The 13,649-nt window shown below is 37.5% G+C and overlaps 4 protein-coding genes across 4 annotated transcripts; all 4 read right to left on the bottom strand.

Moving 5' to 3' along the window:
- Positions 1 to 2,934: 2,934 nt before the first annotated feature.
- Positions 2,935 to 3,933, bottom strand: LOC136774914 (uncharacterized). Its single transcript, XM_066729388.1, has one exon. It carries the CDS (start codon positions 3,931 to 3,933, stop codon positions 2,935 to 2,937), a length of 999 nt encoding a protein of 332 aa, XP_066585485.1.
- A 481-nt stretch (positions 3,934 to 4,414) lies between these two features.
- Positions 4,415 to 4,890, bottom strand: LOC136774913 (uncharacterized). Its single transcript, XM_066729387.1, has 2 exons — positions 4,492 to 4,890; positions 4,415 to 4,432 (listed from the first exon to the last, which is right to left on the bottom strand). Exons 1-2 carry the CDS (start codon positions 4,888 to 4,890, stop codon positions 4,415 to 4,417), a joined length of 417 nt encoding a protein of 138 aa, XP_066585484.1.
- A 166-nt stretch (positions 4,891 to 5,056) lies between these two features.
- Positions 5,057 to 6,213, bottom strand: LOC136774912 (uncharacterized). The gene is made up of 3 exons (XM_066729386.1): positions 6,129 to 6,213; positions 5,872 to 6,020; positions 5,057 to 5,827 (listed from the first exon to the last, which is right to left on the bottom strand). Exons 1-3 carry the CDS (start codon positions 6,211 to 6,213, stop codon positions 5,057 to 5,059), a joined length of 1,005 nt encoding a protein of 334 aa, XP_066585483.1.
- A 141-nt stretch (positions 6,214 to 6,354) lies between these two features.
- On the bottom strand, positions 6,355 to 8,211 carry LOC136774911 (uncharacterized). Its single transcript, XM_066729385.1, has one exon. It carries the CDS (start codon positions 8,209 to 8,211, stop codon positions 6,355 to 6,357), a length of 1,857 nt encoding a protein of 618 aa, XP_066585482.1.
- Between the last annotated feature and the right edge of the window lie 5,438 nt (positions 8,212 to 13,649).

Here is a 13,649-nt window from a genome sequence, read left to right as displayed (position 1 = left end):
GGGAAATAAGAGAGTGAGTCGGGCCTGGGACGTCGCGCAAGGCGGACGTACACCACACCGGCTCACCGATGAGTGTGTCCGTGTGCGTGAGGTGAGCTTGCTCCCTACGCAACGAACACACTGTATGCTATCGATGCATAAGGGACCTGTGCAGGTATGGTAGGTTTCTGCTGCATGCCGGGTGCCGCCGCTAAGTCCATGGCTACGCGCATGGCACCGCGGACTTGGGCATTGCGGGGATGCACCACCCTGACAGTCCCTTATGGGAAAAGGTCACGATAATGTTCTCGTCTCCTCACCTCCCCTCATATGTATGAGTGGGTGGGTGGGAGAGTGTGTCTATTGTCGCGAGGCTCGGGCTACCTGTAAGGAACCCTCCCCTCTCTCCACGACCTAGCACACTGAGCAAACCAGGCTTCCGTACCGTCCTCTATGCACTACCAATCAGCCCATTGGGAAATGCATACGATTGGAATGGCGGGGTAAGACCCCTATGTTAACGATGGGTTGTTGGTCGCCCACACGACCAACTGGCGCCCTGAAAGTACCGAATGTAAGGACGGCCGAAGGTAATAGGAAGATAGCTATCACGATCAGCCCATCGTGGTAGAAGAATCCATTACAATATGAGTCGCACTTTGCTAGAGCATAATTTTGGATATGAGAATGAAATTGTTTGTATTGGGAACAGTTTAGTAATTTATATGTATGTACAATGTAAACACACAAGTGAGTAATCCAAAATTATCATATTTATTATAATGAGTTTGTAAGTGTTAGGTTTGGTTAATTATTTATAGAATTATCAATCTATTGTGTCCGATAAAATCTGTTATACACATATGCATATGTAACATGAATTAATGTATCTTTGAAATTTGTAGGTCTAACGTTGAAAAATATGAATTAACTTATTTGGTTTACTATGGTAGATAGTAATTCACATTAATTCTATGTCTATATGAAAGGATCTGAAAATAATAACACATAATTGTATAAAGACAATATGGGCATAAATACTATTCGTTCATTTACTTTTAAAAAACACCTTCATTTATAATTACAAAGTGGAGTTGTTCCTTCTTTTGTAAGTATTTATTTTTTATTACAATCAATTTATCTGCAATATTTGTTGAATTATCTATTACGATAGCTGGAATTTCCTTGTAATTAATAGTTTGCACTTCTGATCCTCTGCTACCAATATTAAGTCATCTATTTACCATGCTCGTTCTTACTTGAATAAAATATGGATTAAACGTATCACACTTATAAAAGCGCCAAAAATTTGCCTTGAATTGATTAACTCTTATCTATCTTGCAAATTTGTCCTTCCTTTAAAGAGGCAATAAGTTTTCATATCTATTCCATGTTTTGCCTATTAATTCCAAATAATTGTTTTCATATTCCTTAAAATAATGTAGATTCAATCTCTCTTTCTTTCTGAGTTTCCTGCAAAATAGAATTAAATATATATACAATTAACAAATATCTGTATACTTTATTAGGCTTTATAAAGATGCTATTAAAAGAAAGCAATAAGGAAATTGAACAATTACAAAATGGCATTTATGAACTAAGAGATAAAAGAAAGAAAATATCAATGTTAAACGACGAAATAAATAAATTTTATAGTAACTTAAAAATACTAAATAATACAAGAAATACAGAATTCTAGATATTAAATTTGATGGAAGAGTTTATGAACATAAATAAGGAATTGATAAATCAAGTAAGAACGAGCATGGTAAATAGATTACTTAATATTGGTGGCAGAGGATCAGAAGTGCAAACTATTAATTACAAGGAAATTTCAGCTATCGTAATAGATAATTCAACAAATATTGCAGATAAATTGATTGTAACAAAAAATAAATACTTATAAAAGAAGAAACAACTCCACTTTGTAATTATAAATGAAGGTGTTTTTTAAAAGTAAATGAACGAATAGTATTTATGCCCATATTGTCTTTATACAATTATGTGTTATTATTTTCAGATCCTTTCATATAGACATAGAATTAATGTGAATTACTATCTACCATAGTAAACCAAATAAGTTAATTCATATTTTTCAACGTTAGACCTACAAATTTCAAAGATACATTAACTCATGTTACATATGCATATGTGTATAACAGATTTTATCGGACACAATAGATTGATAATTCTATAAATAATTAACAAAACCTAACACTTACAAACTCATAATAATAAATATGATAATTTTGGATTACTCACTTGTGTGTTTACATTGTACATACATATAAAATACTAAACTGTTCCCAATACAAACAATTTCATTCTCATATCCAATATTATGTGTTTTTTCACAAATTATCCAGGCTTATTGCGAACTGTTTCTTTTCTCCAGGGCAACTGTAACTTATTCACTACTCTGGGAAGGATAATGAAATAATTTCCACAGGTTTAGTTGATCCTCCAGTCAAACAAACAAAGCGTTTATTGGATAACTTTTACACCATGGCCCAAAAAAACCTCGTCTCATCAGAGGAAAAAAGCCTCACCATAATACCTTATTCACTAGTCAATTTTACAAAATGTATTTGTCGCTGCTGTGCATGTCAACGGCTACAATTCACGAATTGTCCAATGACAAAACCTACTAGCACTTCACATTTTGTGCCATAAGTCCCGAATTGCTGTGCCCAAACAACAGCAAGTACTTTTCTGATTCGCAATCAGTTTCGCTTCGCACGATGTCGTAGATCGATCTACCGCCTCTCGTCCTCACCTCTATATATTAACCTACGCGTAGTAATATTACAGCCAAAAGTAGTCCCTACAGGACTAAGCGTGTCGATTCCGGATGACTAGCGCCCAACTCATCGGCGGCAATACACTAGAATTCATAAATACATGAATATTTCCCGCCCGCCTTCCTCAATATGACGAACTCTCAGTCAAATTGTCTTAGCTTATATTTGATAGCAATACTGCTTCCTGATCCGTAGTATACAGTGGACATAGAGGCGATATATGTCGGCGGAATCTTGAGGTCGCAGTCTTAATTGTAACAACTCTTACTGTACCATCGACAGAAGGATGGAGCTCAATTATTCGACCCAATGGCCATTTGGCCGGTGGATATCGGTCGTCACGCATGCATACTAGCTGTCCAACAGTAACATTTTCTTTGCGGGTTTGCCATTTGTTCCTTGTTTGCAGATGGTGAAGGTACTCCGTTGACCACCTCTTCCAAAAGGAATTCCTTACTCTCTGAATAAGCTGGAACCTGTCGAGTCGATTTATCGGTCCTTGAGTAGAATCGTCTTCTGGCAACAATCCTGAATGAGTTCCAATTAAGAAATGAGCTGGCGTCAGAGCATTAAGATCGTCAACATCTCCTGACATAGGGCATAGGGGTCTTGAATTGAGACAGGCTTCAATCTCCACAAGAAGAGTCGAAAATTCTTCATAGGTTAGAACCTGCTCTCCTAGAACTCTTTTCACATGATGTTTTGTGGATCTCACACCAGCCTCCCATAGACCTCCACAATGCGGTGTATTAGGTGGAATAAAGTTCCACGATGTGAAGTCGTTAGCTAATACCACAGCAATCTCCTTGTAGAATTGAGAAGCTGCATGGAACATTTCACGGAGCTCTCTTGCTGCTCCCTGGAAAGTAGACCCATTATCGCTATATATTTGTTGACAATTCCCCAGTCGTCCGGTAAATCGGCGAAAAGCTGCTAAGAAGGAGGCGGTTGTTAAGTCACCGACTAACTCAAAATGAATCGCTTTAGTGCTGAAACAAAGGAATAACGCCACATATACCTTAGAAGGTCTGACACCTCTTCCTTTACTGACTCGAACTTGGAAGGGTCCAGCATAATCCAGTCCAGATGTTGAAAATGGTCGCGATGGTGTCACTCGACTGCTGGGTAGATCTCCCATTAATTGTACAGACATTCTTGGTTTAATTCGTTGACATTTCATACATAGACGAATTTCTCGCTTAACCAAGCTAACAGCTCCTAGTATCCATATACTTTTATACACAAAACTTAAAGTTAGGGTAGCACCACCATGTAATGATGCGTGATGCGCATGTCGAATATACAAAATGCTTAAGTTTGATCTCTTATTCAATAGCGGTGGGTGCTTCGCCTCGTGACTTAAAGATGAGTGTACTAACCTACCTCCTACACGTAAAATTCTGTCCTTCTTATCAAAAAACGGATTTAATTTCAATAGCGAAGAATTCTTCGGCAATTCTCGGTTTTTACTTAATAAGTCAATCTCCGCTTGAAACTAGGCAGCTTGGGAAATTCGGATTACGCAAAATAATGCAGTTTTAAGCTCTTCAGAAGTTAAAAAAGTTGTCATTGACGCAACGCCTAATCTTTTCGAGCGGACTTTAAGTAGCGGTCGTCGACAGTACGCGACAACTCTAATCAACCGTGTTAAACTGAAAAAACGGTTCAATAACTCATTTTCCTCTAGAATGTCACCCCGAACATGTAATACCTGTTTCACCTGAGGTTGAGCTGGCCATTCTCCTTCATCCAAGGACAACCAAGATGGCCCATGCCACCATAATTTAGAAATTCTCAACTCCTGTGGAGAATGGCCTCTAGTGGCTAAATCAGCCGGCTTGTCGGACGCGGATACATATTTCCATACCGCTAACGGTAGCTCAGTTTGAATCTGTGACACCCTATTGGCTACGAAGGTTTTCCACGTACTAGGATGTTTACGTAGCCACGACAACACGATCTGACTATCAGACCATAAGGAAACAGGGCGATTCGTTAAGAACTCAAGTCTTTGCAGATAGCAAACCAACTTCACTAAAAGGGCAGCCCCCGACAATTCAAGCTTAGGAATGCTTATAGTTTTTACTGGGCTTATTTTACTCTTAGCCATTAACAAGACCACCTTGTAAGTACCGTCTTCTAAATATAGTCTTAAATACACTGCCGCGGCGTAGGCCCTAACCGACGCATCCGAAAATCCATGTATCTCGCACTTTAGGCTCGGCGAAAACTCTAAATACCTTTCTATTCCAATAGATGCTATAGAAGGTAAATTGTTACAATATGTAGTTAATCGCTTTTCTATATCGGCAGGTAATGGTGCGTCCCATATCGCTTTTATTTATCCAAATATCCTGCATAATTATCTTCGCCACTACGATAATTGGCGATAATATTCCCAAAGGATCGAACAACTTTGCAATGCTGGACAGAACCGATCTTTTGGTAGGCGATTGCGAATTGCATCCGGACAAATCAATGTTAAATCCGAACATGTCTTCAGATGGTAGCCATTGAACTCCCAAGGTTTTAATGGGTGATAATTCGTCAATTAATTTAGCCAGTTTATTTGAATCTATAGCCGAATTGGGATCTAAAGACTGATCATTAGCTGCCCATTTATTTAACTCCATGCCTGCTGATTGCAATAAGGTAATCAACTCATTTCGTTTTGCCTTTGCCCCTACCAAATTATCAGCCCCTGAAAACACATCGTCCACATACGTATTATGTGTCAAACACTTGGCCCCTAAAGGTAACTTTTTTGTCGTTCGCGCCAATTCTTGCAAGACTCTAATAGCAAGATAGGGTGCGCAAGCAGTGCCATAAGTCACGGTATTCAAACGATATTCGACCGCCTGGTCGCTTAAACTTGATGCCCATAAAATCCTTTGGCAGTCTCTATCGGCAGGATGAACCATTATCTGCCTGAACATTTTCACCACATCAACAGTAAATGCCACTCTATATTTACGCCAATTAGTTAAAATTAGTGAAAGGTCCGTTTGCAACGAAGGTCCAGTATGCAAATAATTATTTAAACAAGACTGTGATTATAAGTTTTACGCGACGCATTAAATACGACTCGAACCTTCCAAGGATCATTTTGCACTACTGCATGATGCGGCAAGTACCATGCATTTTCATTTTCTATGGTCTCTCCGGTTATTTTTTCCATATGACCTAATTTTTCATAAGTTTCCATGAACTCCTTGTACGCTTCAGCTAGACGCTCTTCACCTAAAAGTCGACGATGGATTTGCGACAACGTTTTTAAGACAATTTTGCGCGTTTCCTTTGCGACCCGTGGCAAAGGCGATTTGAACGGCAACCGGACCATGAATCTACCGTCTTCTAGACGTTTATGTGTCCGCTTAAATATATCCTCACACTGTTCATTCTCAGGTGAAAGCTGTATTTTTTCATTAGACATCTCCTCAATCTCCCAAAAATTTTGCAACGCTTGAGATATGCTTTCATCACTCGAACAATAATGTATGTTAATCCTTGGGATTCTTAGAGAATGATTCTCCGCCCGCCATGAGCCCCGAGATTCCGATGAACCGGAAATAATTCACCCCAAGCTAGTGTTTTGTGCAACTAACCCTGACAAAGAAAATCTGTGTAGCCCATCCAATAACAGTTGTCCGTACACGTCCGCGTCTAATATTAAATCAACCTGACCAGGTTGATAGAACTGAGGATCAGCTAATGACTGATCTATAGCCGGCTGATGTTCCCACATTGTTACTTCTCGAGACGGTAATTGGGTAGTAAGTCGCGGCAATACCAATGCGTTGACTTTTAATTCAAATTCAGTATGATAAATCGATCTCAACCTGAAATTTACTCTTGCCTTTGCAATGCCCGATTGTGAAACTCCTACGCCAGATAGTGGTATGTTAACTTTCCATTTTTTCAATTTTAATGTCTGAACATTTTCTGAAACCAACGAACATTCAGCGCCTTGGTCCAACAAGGCTCGAAAAGTGCATCGTATACCATTCGATGCCTCTACAACTACATGAGCCGTCGCTAATACCACTATGCGTTTCTGATATATAACATTTGCTGTCAAAGCAGTTACAGTATTAACAGAACTCCTAGCTTCAGAGGAAGGACCTAGTGTAGGTTCTTTTGCCGCTATATTTTGATTGCCCTTTTTTACATGTATTAACGTGTGATGTTTCTCATTGCATACGTTGCATCGGCGTTCGCTTAGACATAACGCAAATGTGTGCTTTCCCAAACAATTAAAACATAACTTGTTACGCTTGACCGCGATACGCCTATCTTTTACTGATTTCTTAATGAAATTTGCGCACTGGAATGCCATATGATCACCTGCACATATATAGCATTTTTTCTCTTTAGCCTGACATGTCAAACTAGAAGCACTGGCATGTAAAATTTTCTTTGAACGCGTATTCATTTTATGATTACTCCCGAACGGTAATTTAGTCTCGGAATCTTTTTTCGACTCTGTACACGCTATCATACCCAAGGACTGTACGCGTCTCTCTAGAAAGTCAATGAATTCACAAAAGGTAGGAAACCGTTCCAGCACCACAGGCTCTTGGTTTCCTTCCAATGCCCGTGTAACTATTCCGCGGTCTTTTTTGCTTATTTCAGCTTCCCACAACTTCTGTGATTCTGGATCCATCAAACTGGATACTATATGCACCAGCCAGATGTCCCACTGGGTTATTGGCATCCCCACATTTCCTAACCCTCTTATTATTCTTTGTGCATTATCCAACAACCCGCGTAACCCTTCTGCGGATTCCCTCTTTACCGACACTAATGAGGACAATTCTACTAAGTAATTTCGGACTATCAGCCTCGGATTACAATAGCGGACCTTTAACGCCCGCCACGTTGATACGTAATTCGCGTCGGTGACAGAAATGCCTTTTACAAATTCAGCAGCACCTTCCTTAAGGCATGATTTCAAATACTGCAACTTGGTTACATCTGACAATTTCGTTCTACTATGAACTAGGGATACAAATAAGTCACTAAAACTTTCCCAGTCCTCATACTTTCCAGAAAATGATGGCAGATCTAATTTAGGCAGTTTAGCCGTCCTAGAATCTCCACTACCATCATCATTACCATCTCCCTGAGATGAAGTCATCGTACTGGATAATACATCCGGAATATTATTTTTTATCAATGTCAGTTCGTCCCGAGCATCTTCGAACAACTGTTGCAATCTTTCCAAGACATTGTCATTTTGGTATAGTACCGCTTCCGCGTCCTCTAGACCTATTAATTCTGCATTTAGCTGCCGAATTTCGTCCCAAGCTGCCTTTACACCATTTATACGTAACTGCACACTTTCTCGGCTTAATGTACTTTGATCTCTTCCTCTAATGCGATTCAGCGTATTGTTTATTTCCGCTTTGCGAGAGCACTGTTGATTTATCATTCATTTCGTATTATTTACCATTGTAAGGCTTTCGCGAACTACTGCGCCACGCAACAACAAAAATGTAACAGCCCTACGTTCTCAAATAGCGTACATAAATCTGTTACTATCACATATATCTCCAATCACGTCTGACCTTTATCTATTCTGCCTTATTATACCAAATAATTATTTCACCTTTAATTAACATCCACCTCAAATCCACCGATTACAAATTAAGTCACGTTAAACACTCAATCACTTATTAATCTTTAATCTCTTACAATCAATAATAGCACACGCCTGATGTCATTAGTAACTAAAGAAAATTACAGTTTACCAAGTTCCCAGAGATCCGGCTCGAAGGACCAAAATGTTTATTCACAAATTATCCAGGCTTATTGCGAACTGTCTCTTTTCTCCAGGGCAACTGTACTTATTCACTACTCTGGGAAGGATAATGAAATAATTTCCACAGGTTTAGTTGATCCTCCAGTCAAACAAACAAAGCGTTTATTGGATAACTTTTACACCATGGCCCAAAAAAACCTCGTCTCATCAGAAGAAAAAAGCCTCACTATAATACCTTATTCACTAGTCAATTTTACAAAATGTATTTGTCGCTGCCGTGCATGTCAACGGCTACAATTCACGAATTGTCCAATGACAAAACCTACTAGCACTTCACATTTTGTGCCATAAGTCCCGAATTGCTGTGTCCAAATAACAGCAAGTACTCTTCTGATTCGCAATCAGTTTCGCTTCGCACGATGTCGTAGATCGATCTACCGCCTCTCGTCCTCACCTCTATATATTAACCTACGCGTAGTAATATTACAGCCAAAAGTAGTCCCTACAGGACTAAGCGTGTCGATTCCGGATGACTAGCGCCCAACTCATCGGCGGTAATACACTAGAATTCATAAATACATGAACATTATGCTCTAGCAAAGTGCGACTCATATTAATGCCTTTGTTAAATGAAATATAAATATGAGTTTAATCAGCTGTATACAATGGTACGTAGATTTGAGCATGCAGTCTTCGCTAAATGTAAGTCCATCCATAAATCAATGGAAAATCTCAATTGGCTTATTATTTCCTATGGATTATGCATCGAAGTCAATCATCAGGTTATAATTTTTTAATCTGTAAAATTAAAGCCACATTTGAACAAAGAATTTTGCCCTTACATTAATTTAACCATTTGATAGATATATAAAAATAAATGATAACTTATCTAATTGTATCTCCATTCTTCAATGCGATGTGACAATAAAGTATTCTTCATTAATTATATACAAAAACCAATTAAATTCATTTATTAATATTTCTTATATATTTTTCCAAGTATTCCAATTCTATACTATATATTGCTCTTATTTTCTCACTGGAATTATTTCTCAGTTAACCTCATCCTGTCAAAAACTCATTATGTACCTTGTATGTGTTAGTAGTTGCCTAAAATGGCTATAGGGATCCTATCTTGAATAAAACTTTTGTGCTTTCAGTGCTGCAAACCTTGTAGACGAAAAGTTCCTCTAATGGGTGGTAAAATGTCGCAGTCCCGACCTTCCAACTGTGACATAGGGTGAAAAATACCCCCACCCTCCCTAACCAAACTCGATCCCACTATAAGATCATTTCTTTCCTCATCCCCACCACTACCATACTAAGAGAGTCTTATCCTCACCCATCCCCCTTCCACACCACAAAACAGCTTCCCCCACTCCCTGTCATCGGAACCGCATTGCTACTCTACTCAGTTGGTAAAATTAATGCTAGTTATAATGTCTCTTTATCCCAGGTGTAAAGGTACTATGGAAAGTCCTGCCAAGAATCAAGTGCAATCATCATGTTGATTTCAATCAGAGGAATTAAGCAAAGTTAAGAAATGGAACTACAATTCAGATAGTTTACGCATCATGCTTTCCACATATATAATAAGCCAACCTGTTTTCCTAGATGAGTAATATTATTGATAATCATGTATGAAATGTATTCGAATATGATCCTTTGTGGTTTTTCTTATGCTTCGTAGGTCCAGGTTTCTAACAAAGCTGATGAACTACATTTAGTCGATGAATAAAAATGAGATAATGCTTTGTCAATTTTTCTGCTAAGAATTTGGGATCTCCATGCAGAAATTAAATATAATTAATAAAAAGAGAATTGTTATTCAGGTATTAATAAAATAAGATGTAGATGTATCATTCTGACAATTTAGTAGTGATTTTCAAAACTTATTATCTTAAAACTTATATTTCCTTTGCTTTCTTAGGTCTGGTAAATGTTACAAGATTTGCCTTCCAGTATTAGGTTTGGATATAAGTCCTGCATTATAAATGAGGATGAAAGAAATCTTAAATGTTGTTTGTAAGTAGGGTACAGGATATAATGAATTAACCTTTCAATATATTTCTTTTTCTTCATTAAGATTACGTTTATATATTATACTGTGAATTATAAAAGATTTATTGCAATAGGTACTTTATAAACGAAGCCACATGATATATTTGTTTTATTTGTACAAATAACGATGTATATAAACACATTCAGGCTCGCGAATAGTCATATTAAAAAGCTAATATATTTTTGAATATATTGAAGAATGATTTTTTATACTATTCTTGACATTCTTTCAAGTTTCACGCTCACTCCAAATTTCTAACGACCGCTAATCTGAAATTATCTGCTTTCTCTTCGAATTTATCTTGAATGATTCCCATATACTACCATGTAGCGTAATAACTCCAAATTATCGTTGGATGAAAGAAGAACGGCTTCTGCTTCCAAGAATTGTTTATGATCAGTCAAAAAATTCAGCCAAAAACTAGGAAAACGAAAAGTATAGCTTAGTAGTTATATTAGATATACAAATTGTTTAACAACCCGTTTTAAATATTTTAATATTTTAGGTGTTAAATTAGAAACCAAAGGATTGACCAAAAACTCGCTGCATCCTTGAACTCTCCATTTTCATACTTTTGGTGATATTCGTAATACTTACCTGAAATTAAATAAGCTTTATAAATCAATACAAAACATATTCCATTTGCGTTATTTTTGGTACTATAGCTAAGTATAATATTCACCAACCTAAAAATGTGTCTTTCAATAGCCAGCATACAGGATGCTAAATTCTCGTGTATATATAAATCATGACATTCCAACTTGCCATTATCAACATAATGCTTCATGAATTCATCAGTGATATAATTAATAAATCCATTATCTTTCACTTTCTATGCCCGAGTAAGAGCATTTCCCATTCATCCTTGTCTGACGCACTTAATTCCTTAGATCTTGCATATTGTAGTAACTATAATACAATTTTATAAATATTTATTAATTGTCAACATCAAAAAGTGAATTAAATTACTTACCAGCATAATTCATGTTAAGTATCCTTGACAATCTTATTATTTTAGATATTATAGATTTATATTCCATTGGCAGTGATTGCAAAAATATTTCTAATCATGCTTTACCTTGCTTTTCACAATGCATCAGGTAAGTAGCACCACACTGCTATAATGAGTGTTGGCTCATTAACGTAGGGACATACACTACTAGAAGAGATTTGCAAAGTTATTTGCTAACTTTAATTCGATTTTTATCCTGAATATTAAATTACTACAATTATCAAGTAAGGCTATCAAATCAGCTGCAAATCACTTATTCTCATTCATGTTCTGTAATTTTTCTATCAACTGATGAAATTTGCTTTCCATTAATGCAAGGGTAATGATATCTGCTAAACTGCTAGCCTCCCATTTATCTGCTATTTTATTAGCATGATTAGATAAAATTTATGAAGATTGTAACAGGGTACAGAGTAATTAAGGTTAGCTGCTAAAAGTTCAAATTTCTGATTTTAAGAGAACTCATGGATATTCACAAACACAACCAAATGCACTGCAACGTTGCCAGCTCTTCAATTTTAGACATTCAGACGGTTTAATCAATAATCTCTAATACCGGGTTTTGACCAATGTGAAGTTAGCGTTTTTAAGTCATTTTATTGTTAGGACATTTGCGACATGAATTCCTGCTATTGTGGGGAAGACCCAATTTTAACAAGAAATCATTGCAAAGGCACACAGACTTTACTTATAAAGAGCGCCAGGCTCATGAACTTTATATATGAGCCAGTCTGAGGCTTGCCGGCTGGAGACTTTTCAAGGACGTGGCATGCTGTGAAATTAAATTGGATTCTCTTGGAAAATTACCAATACACATTAATAAAAATCAAAATAAGAATTATATTCTATAACTGCTCTGTCTATCAATTTACAAGTATAAAGTTAAGATAATTATACAGTTATACATGGGATTTCTCCCCAAATTTACCGTTAACTTTTAAAGACCAGAGCAATGAAGTGATAATCATTTACAAGAAAATATCTATATATAAATAAGAAATAAAAGAATGAATAGTAGATAACACTGAGGAGATGGATCAATCGTATGACTCTCAGTGCAGGCATGAACAAATCCAACTGGATAAAAGACCCTTTTCAAGTGTATCCAACGCTAGCCCTCCAAGAACCTAATTACTTGCTGCACTATCCCTGTAGGAAATATAAGGCACAAGCAAAAAGGTAACACCAGGTCAAGTAAGGCGTAGCCAGGTCCATCAATATCTAAATCATCACTAAGAAAATTATATGACTAAGGTTGTCCAACGGAGTCTCTGAATCTCCTATCTCAATGTGCTTATGCACCAAATTTATTAACCTTATGTTAACTATAATATAATTTCAACACCTAGTCAGGAAGCAAGTGATTGAAATCAAACTATGTGCAAGTATACAAGTAAGGAAGAAAAATAAAAGTATATATATATATATGGTGGAGAGAAGAAAGAAGACGATTTCAGAAGGAAGCCTAAATCCAGAATACCGTTTCCCGCCAAACCACTACAATCCTGCCCCTCCTCGAACCCTGTCCCTCCCCTTCCTCAATAATCGGAATCCCATAGGATTGGACGCAAGGGAAACAATTAATACATAAAGACGCAAGAATTTCTTTTGGTTTACCATACATTGTTACAGGTTTTTCTCTTTATACAAATATTTCTTAATTCCTAAACTTAACATACGCCAGCCCGTGCCACTCCAGAACCTCCTGCTCCGTGAGTTCTGGCTCCCACTCGCTCCAGGGATCTTCCATCTGGAGGTTGATCCTCCTCCATCCGCTGTCCTGGAGCCAGCGTAGCCCCAGGAAGTCGAAGTCCTCCCTGAAGGACCAGGTCTCCATCAATCGGTCAGCCAAGTCATCGTTGGCAGCCCGAGAGGACCTCCTTTCTTCCCGGATCCACCTGATCTCCTCCATATCCAGGACCACCACTAAAACGAAGACAACAAATTATAACCTCAATAACCATTCACTGTAGCCTAATTTCAACCACCCACAATTATCACATTACTTACCAGAGCGAGTGTGTACCGCCACCC

This window comes from Prorops nasuta, unplaced genomic scaffold (genome assembly GCF_024137725.1).
Source record: "Prorops nasuta isolate Cenicafe-Biocafe unplaced genomic scaffold, Cenicafe_Pnas_1.2 PNAS00007, whole genome shotgun sequence".
In the NCBI taxonomy this organism is placed as follows: Eukaryota; Metazoa; Arthropoda; class Insecta; order Hymenoptera; family Bethylidae; genus Prorops; species Prorops nasuta.
This window is presented reverse-complemented; position numbering and strand designations above follow the sequence as displayed.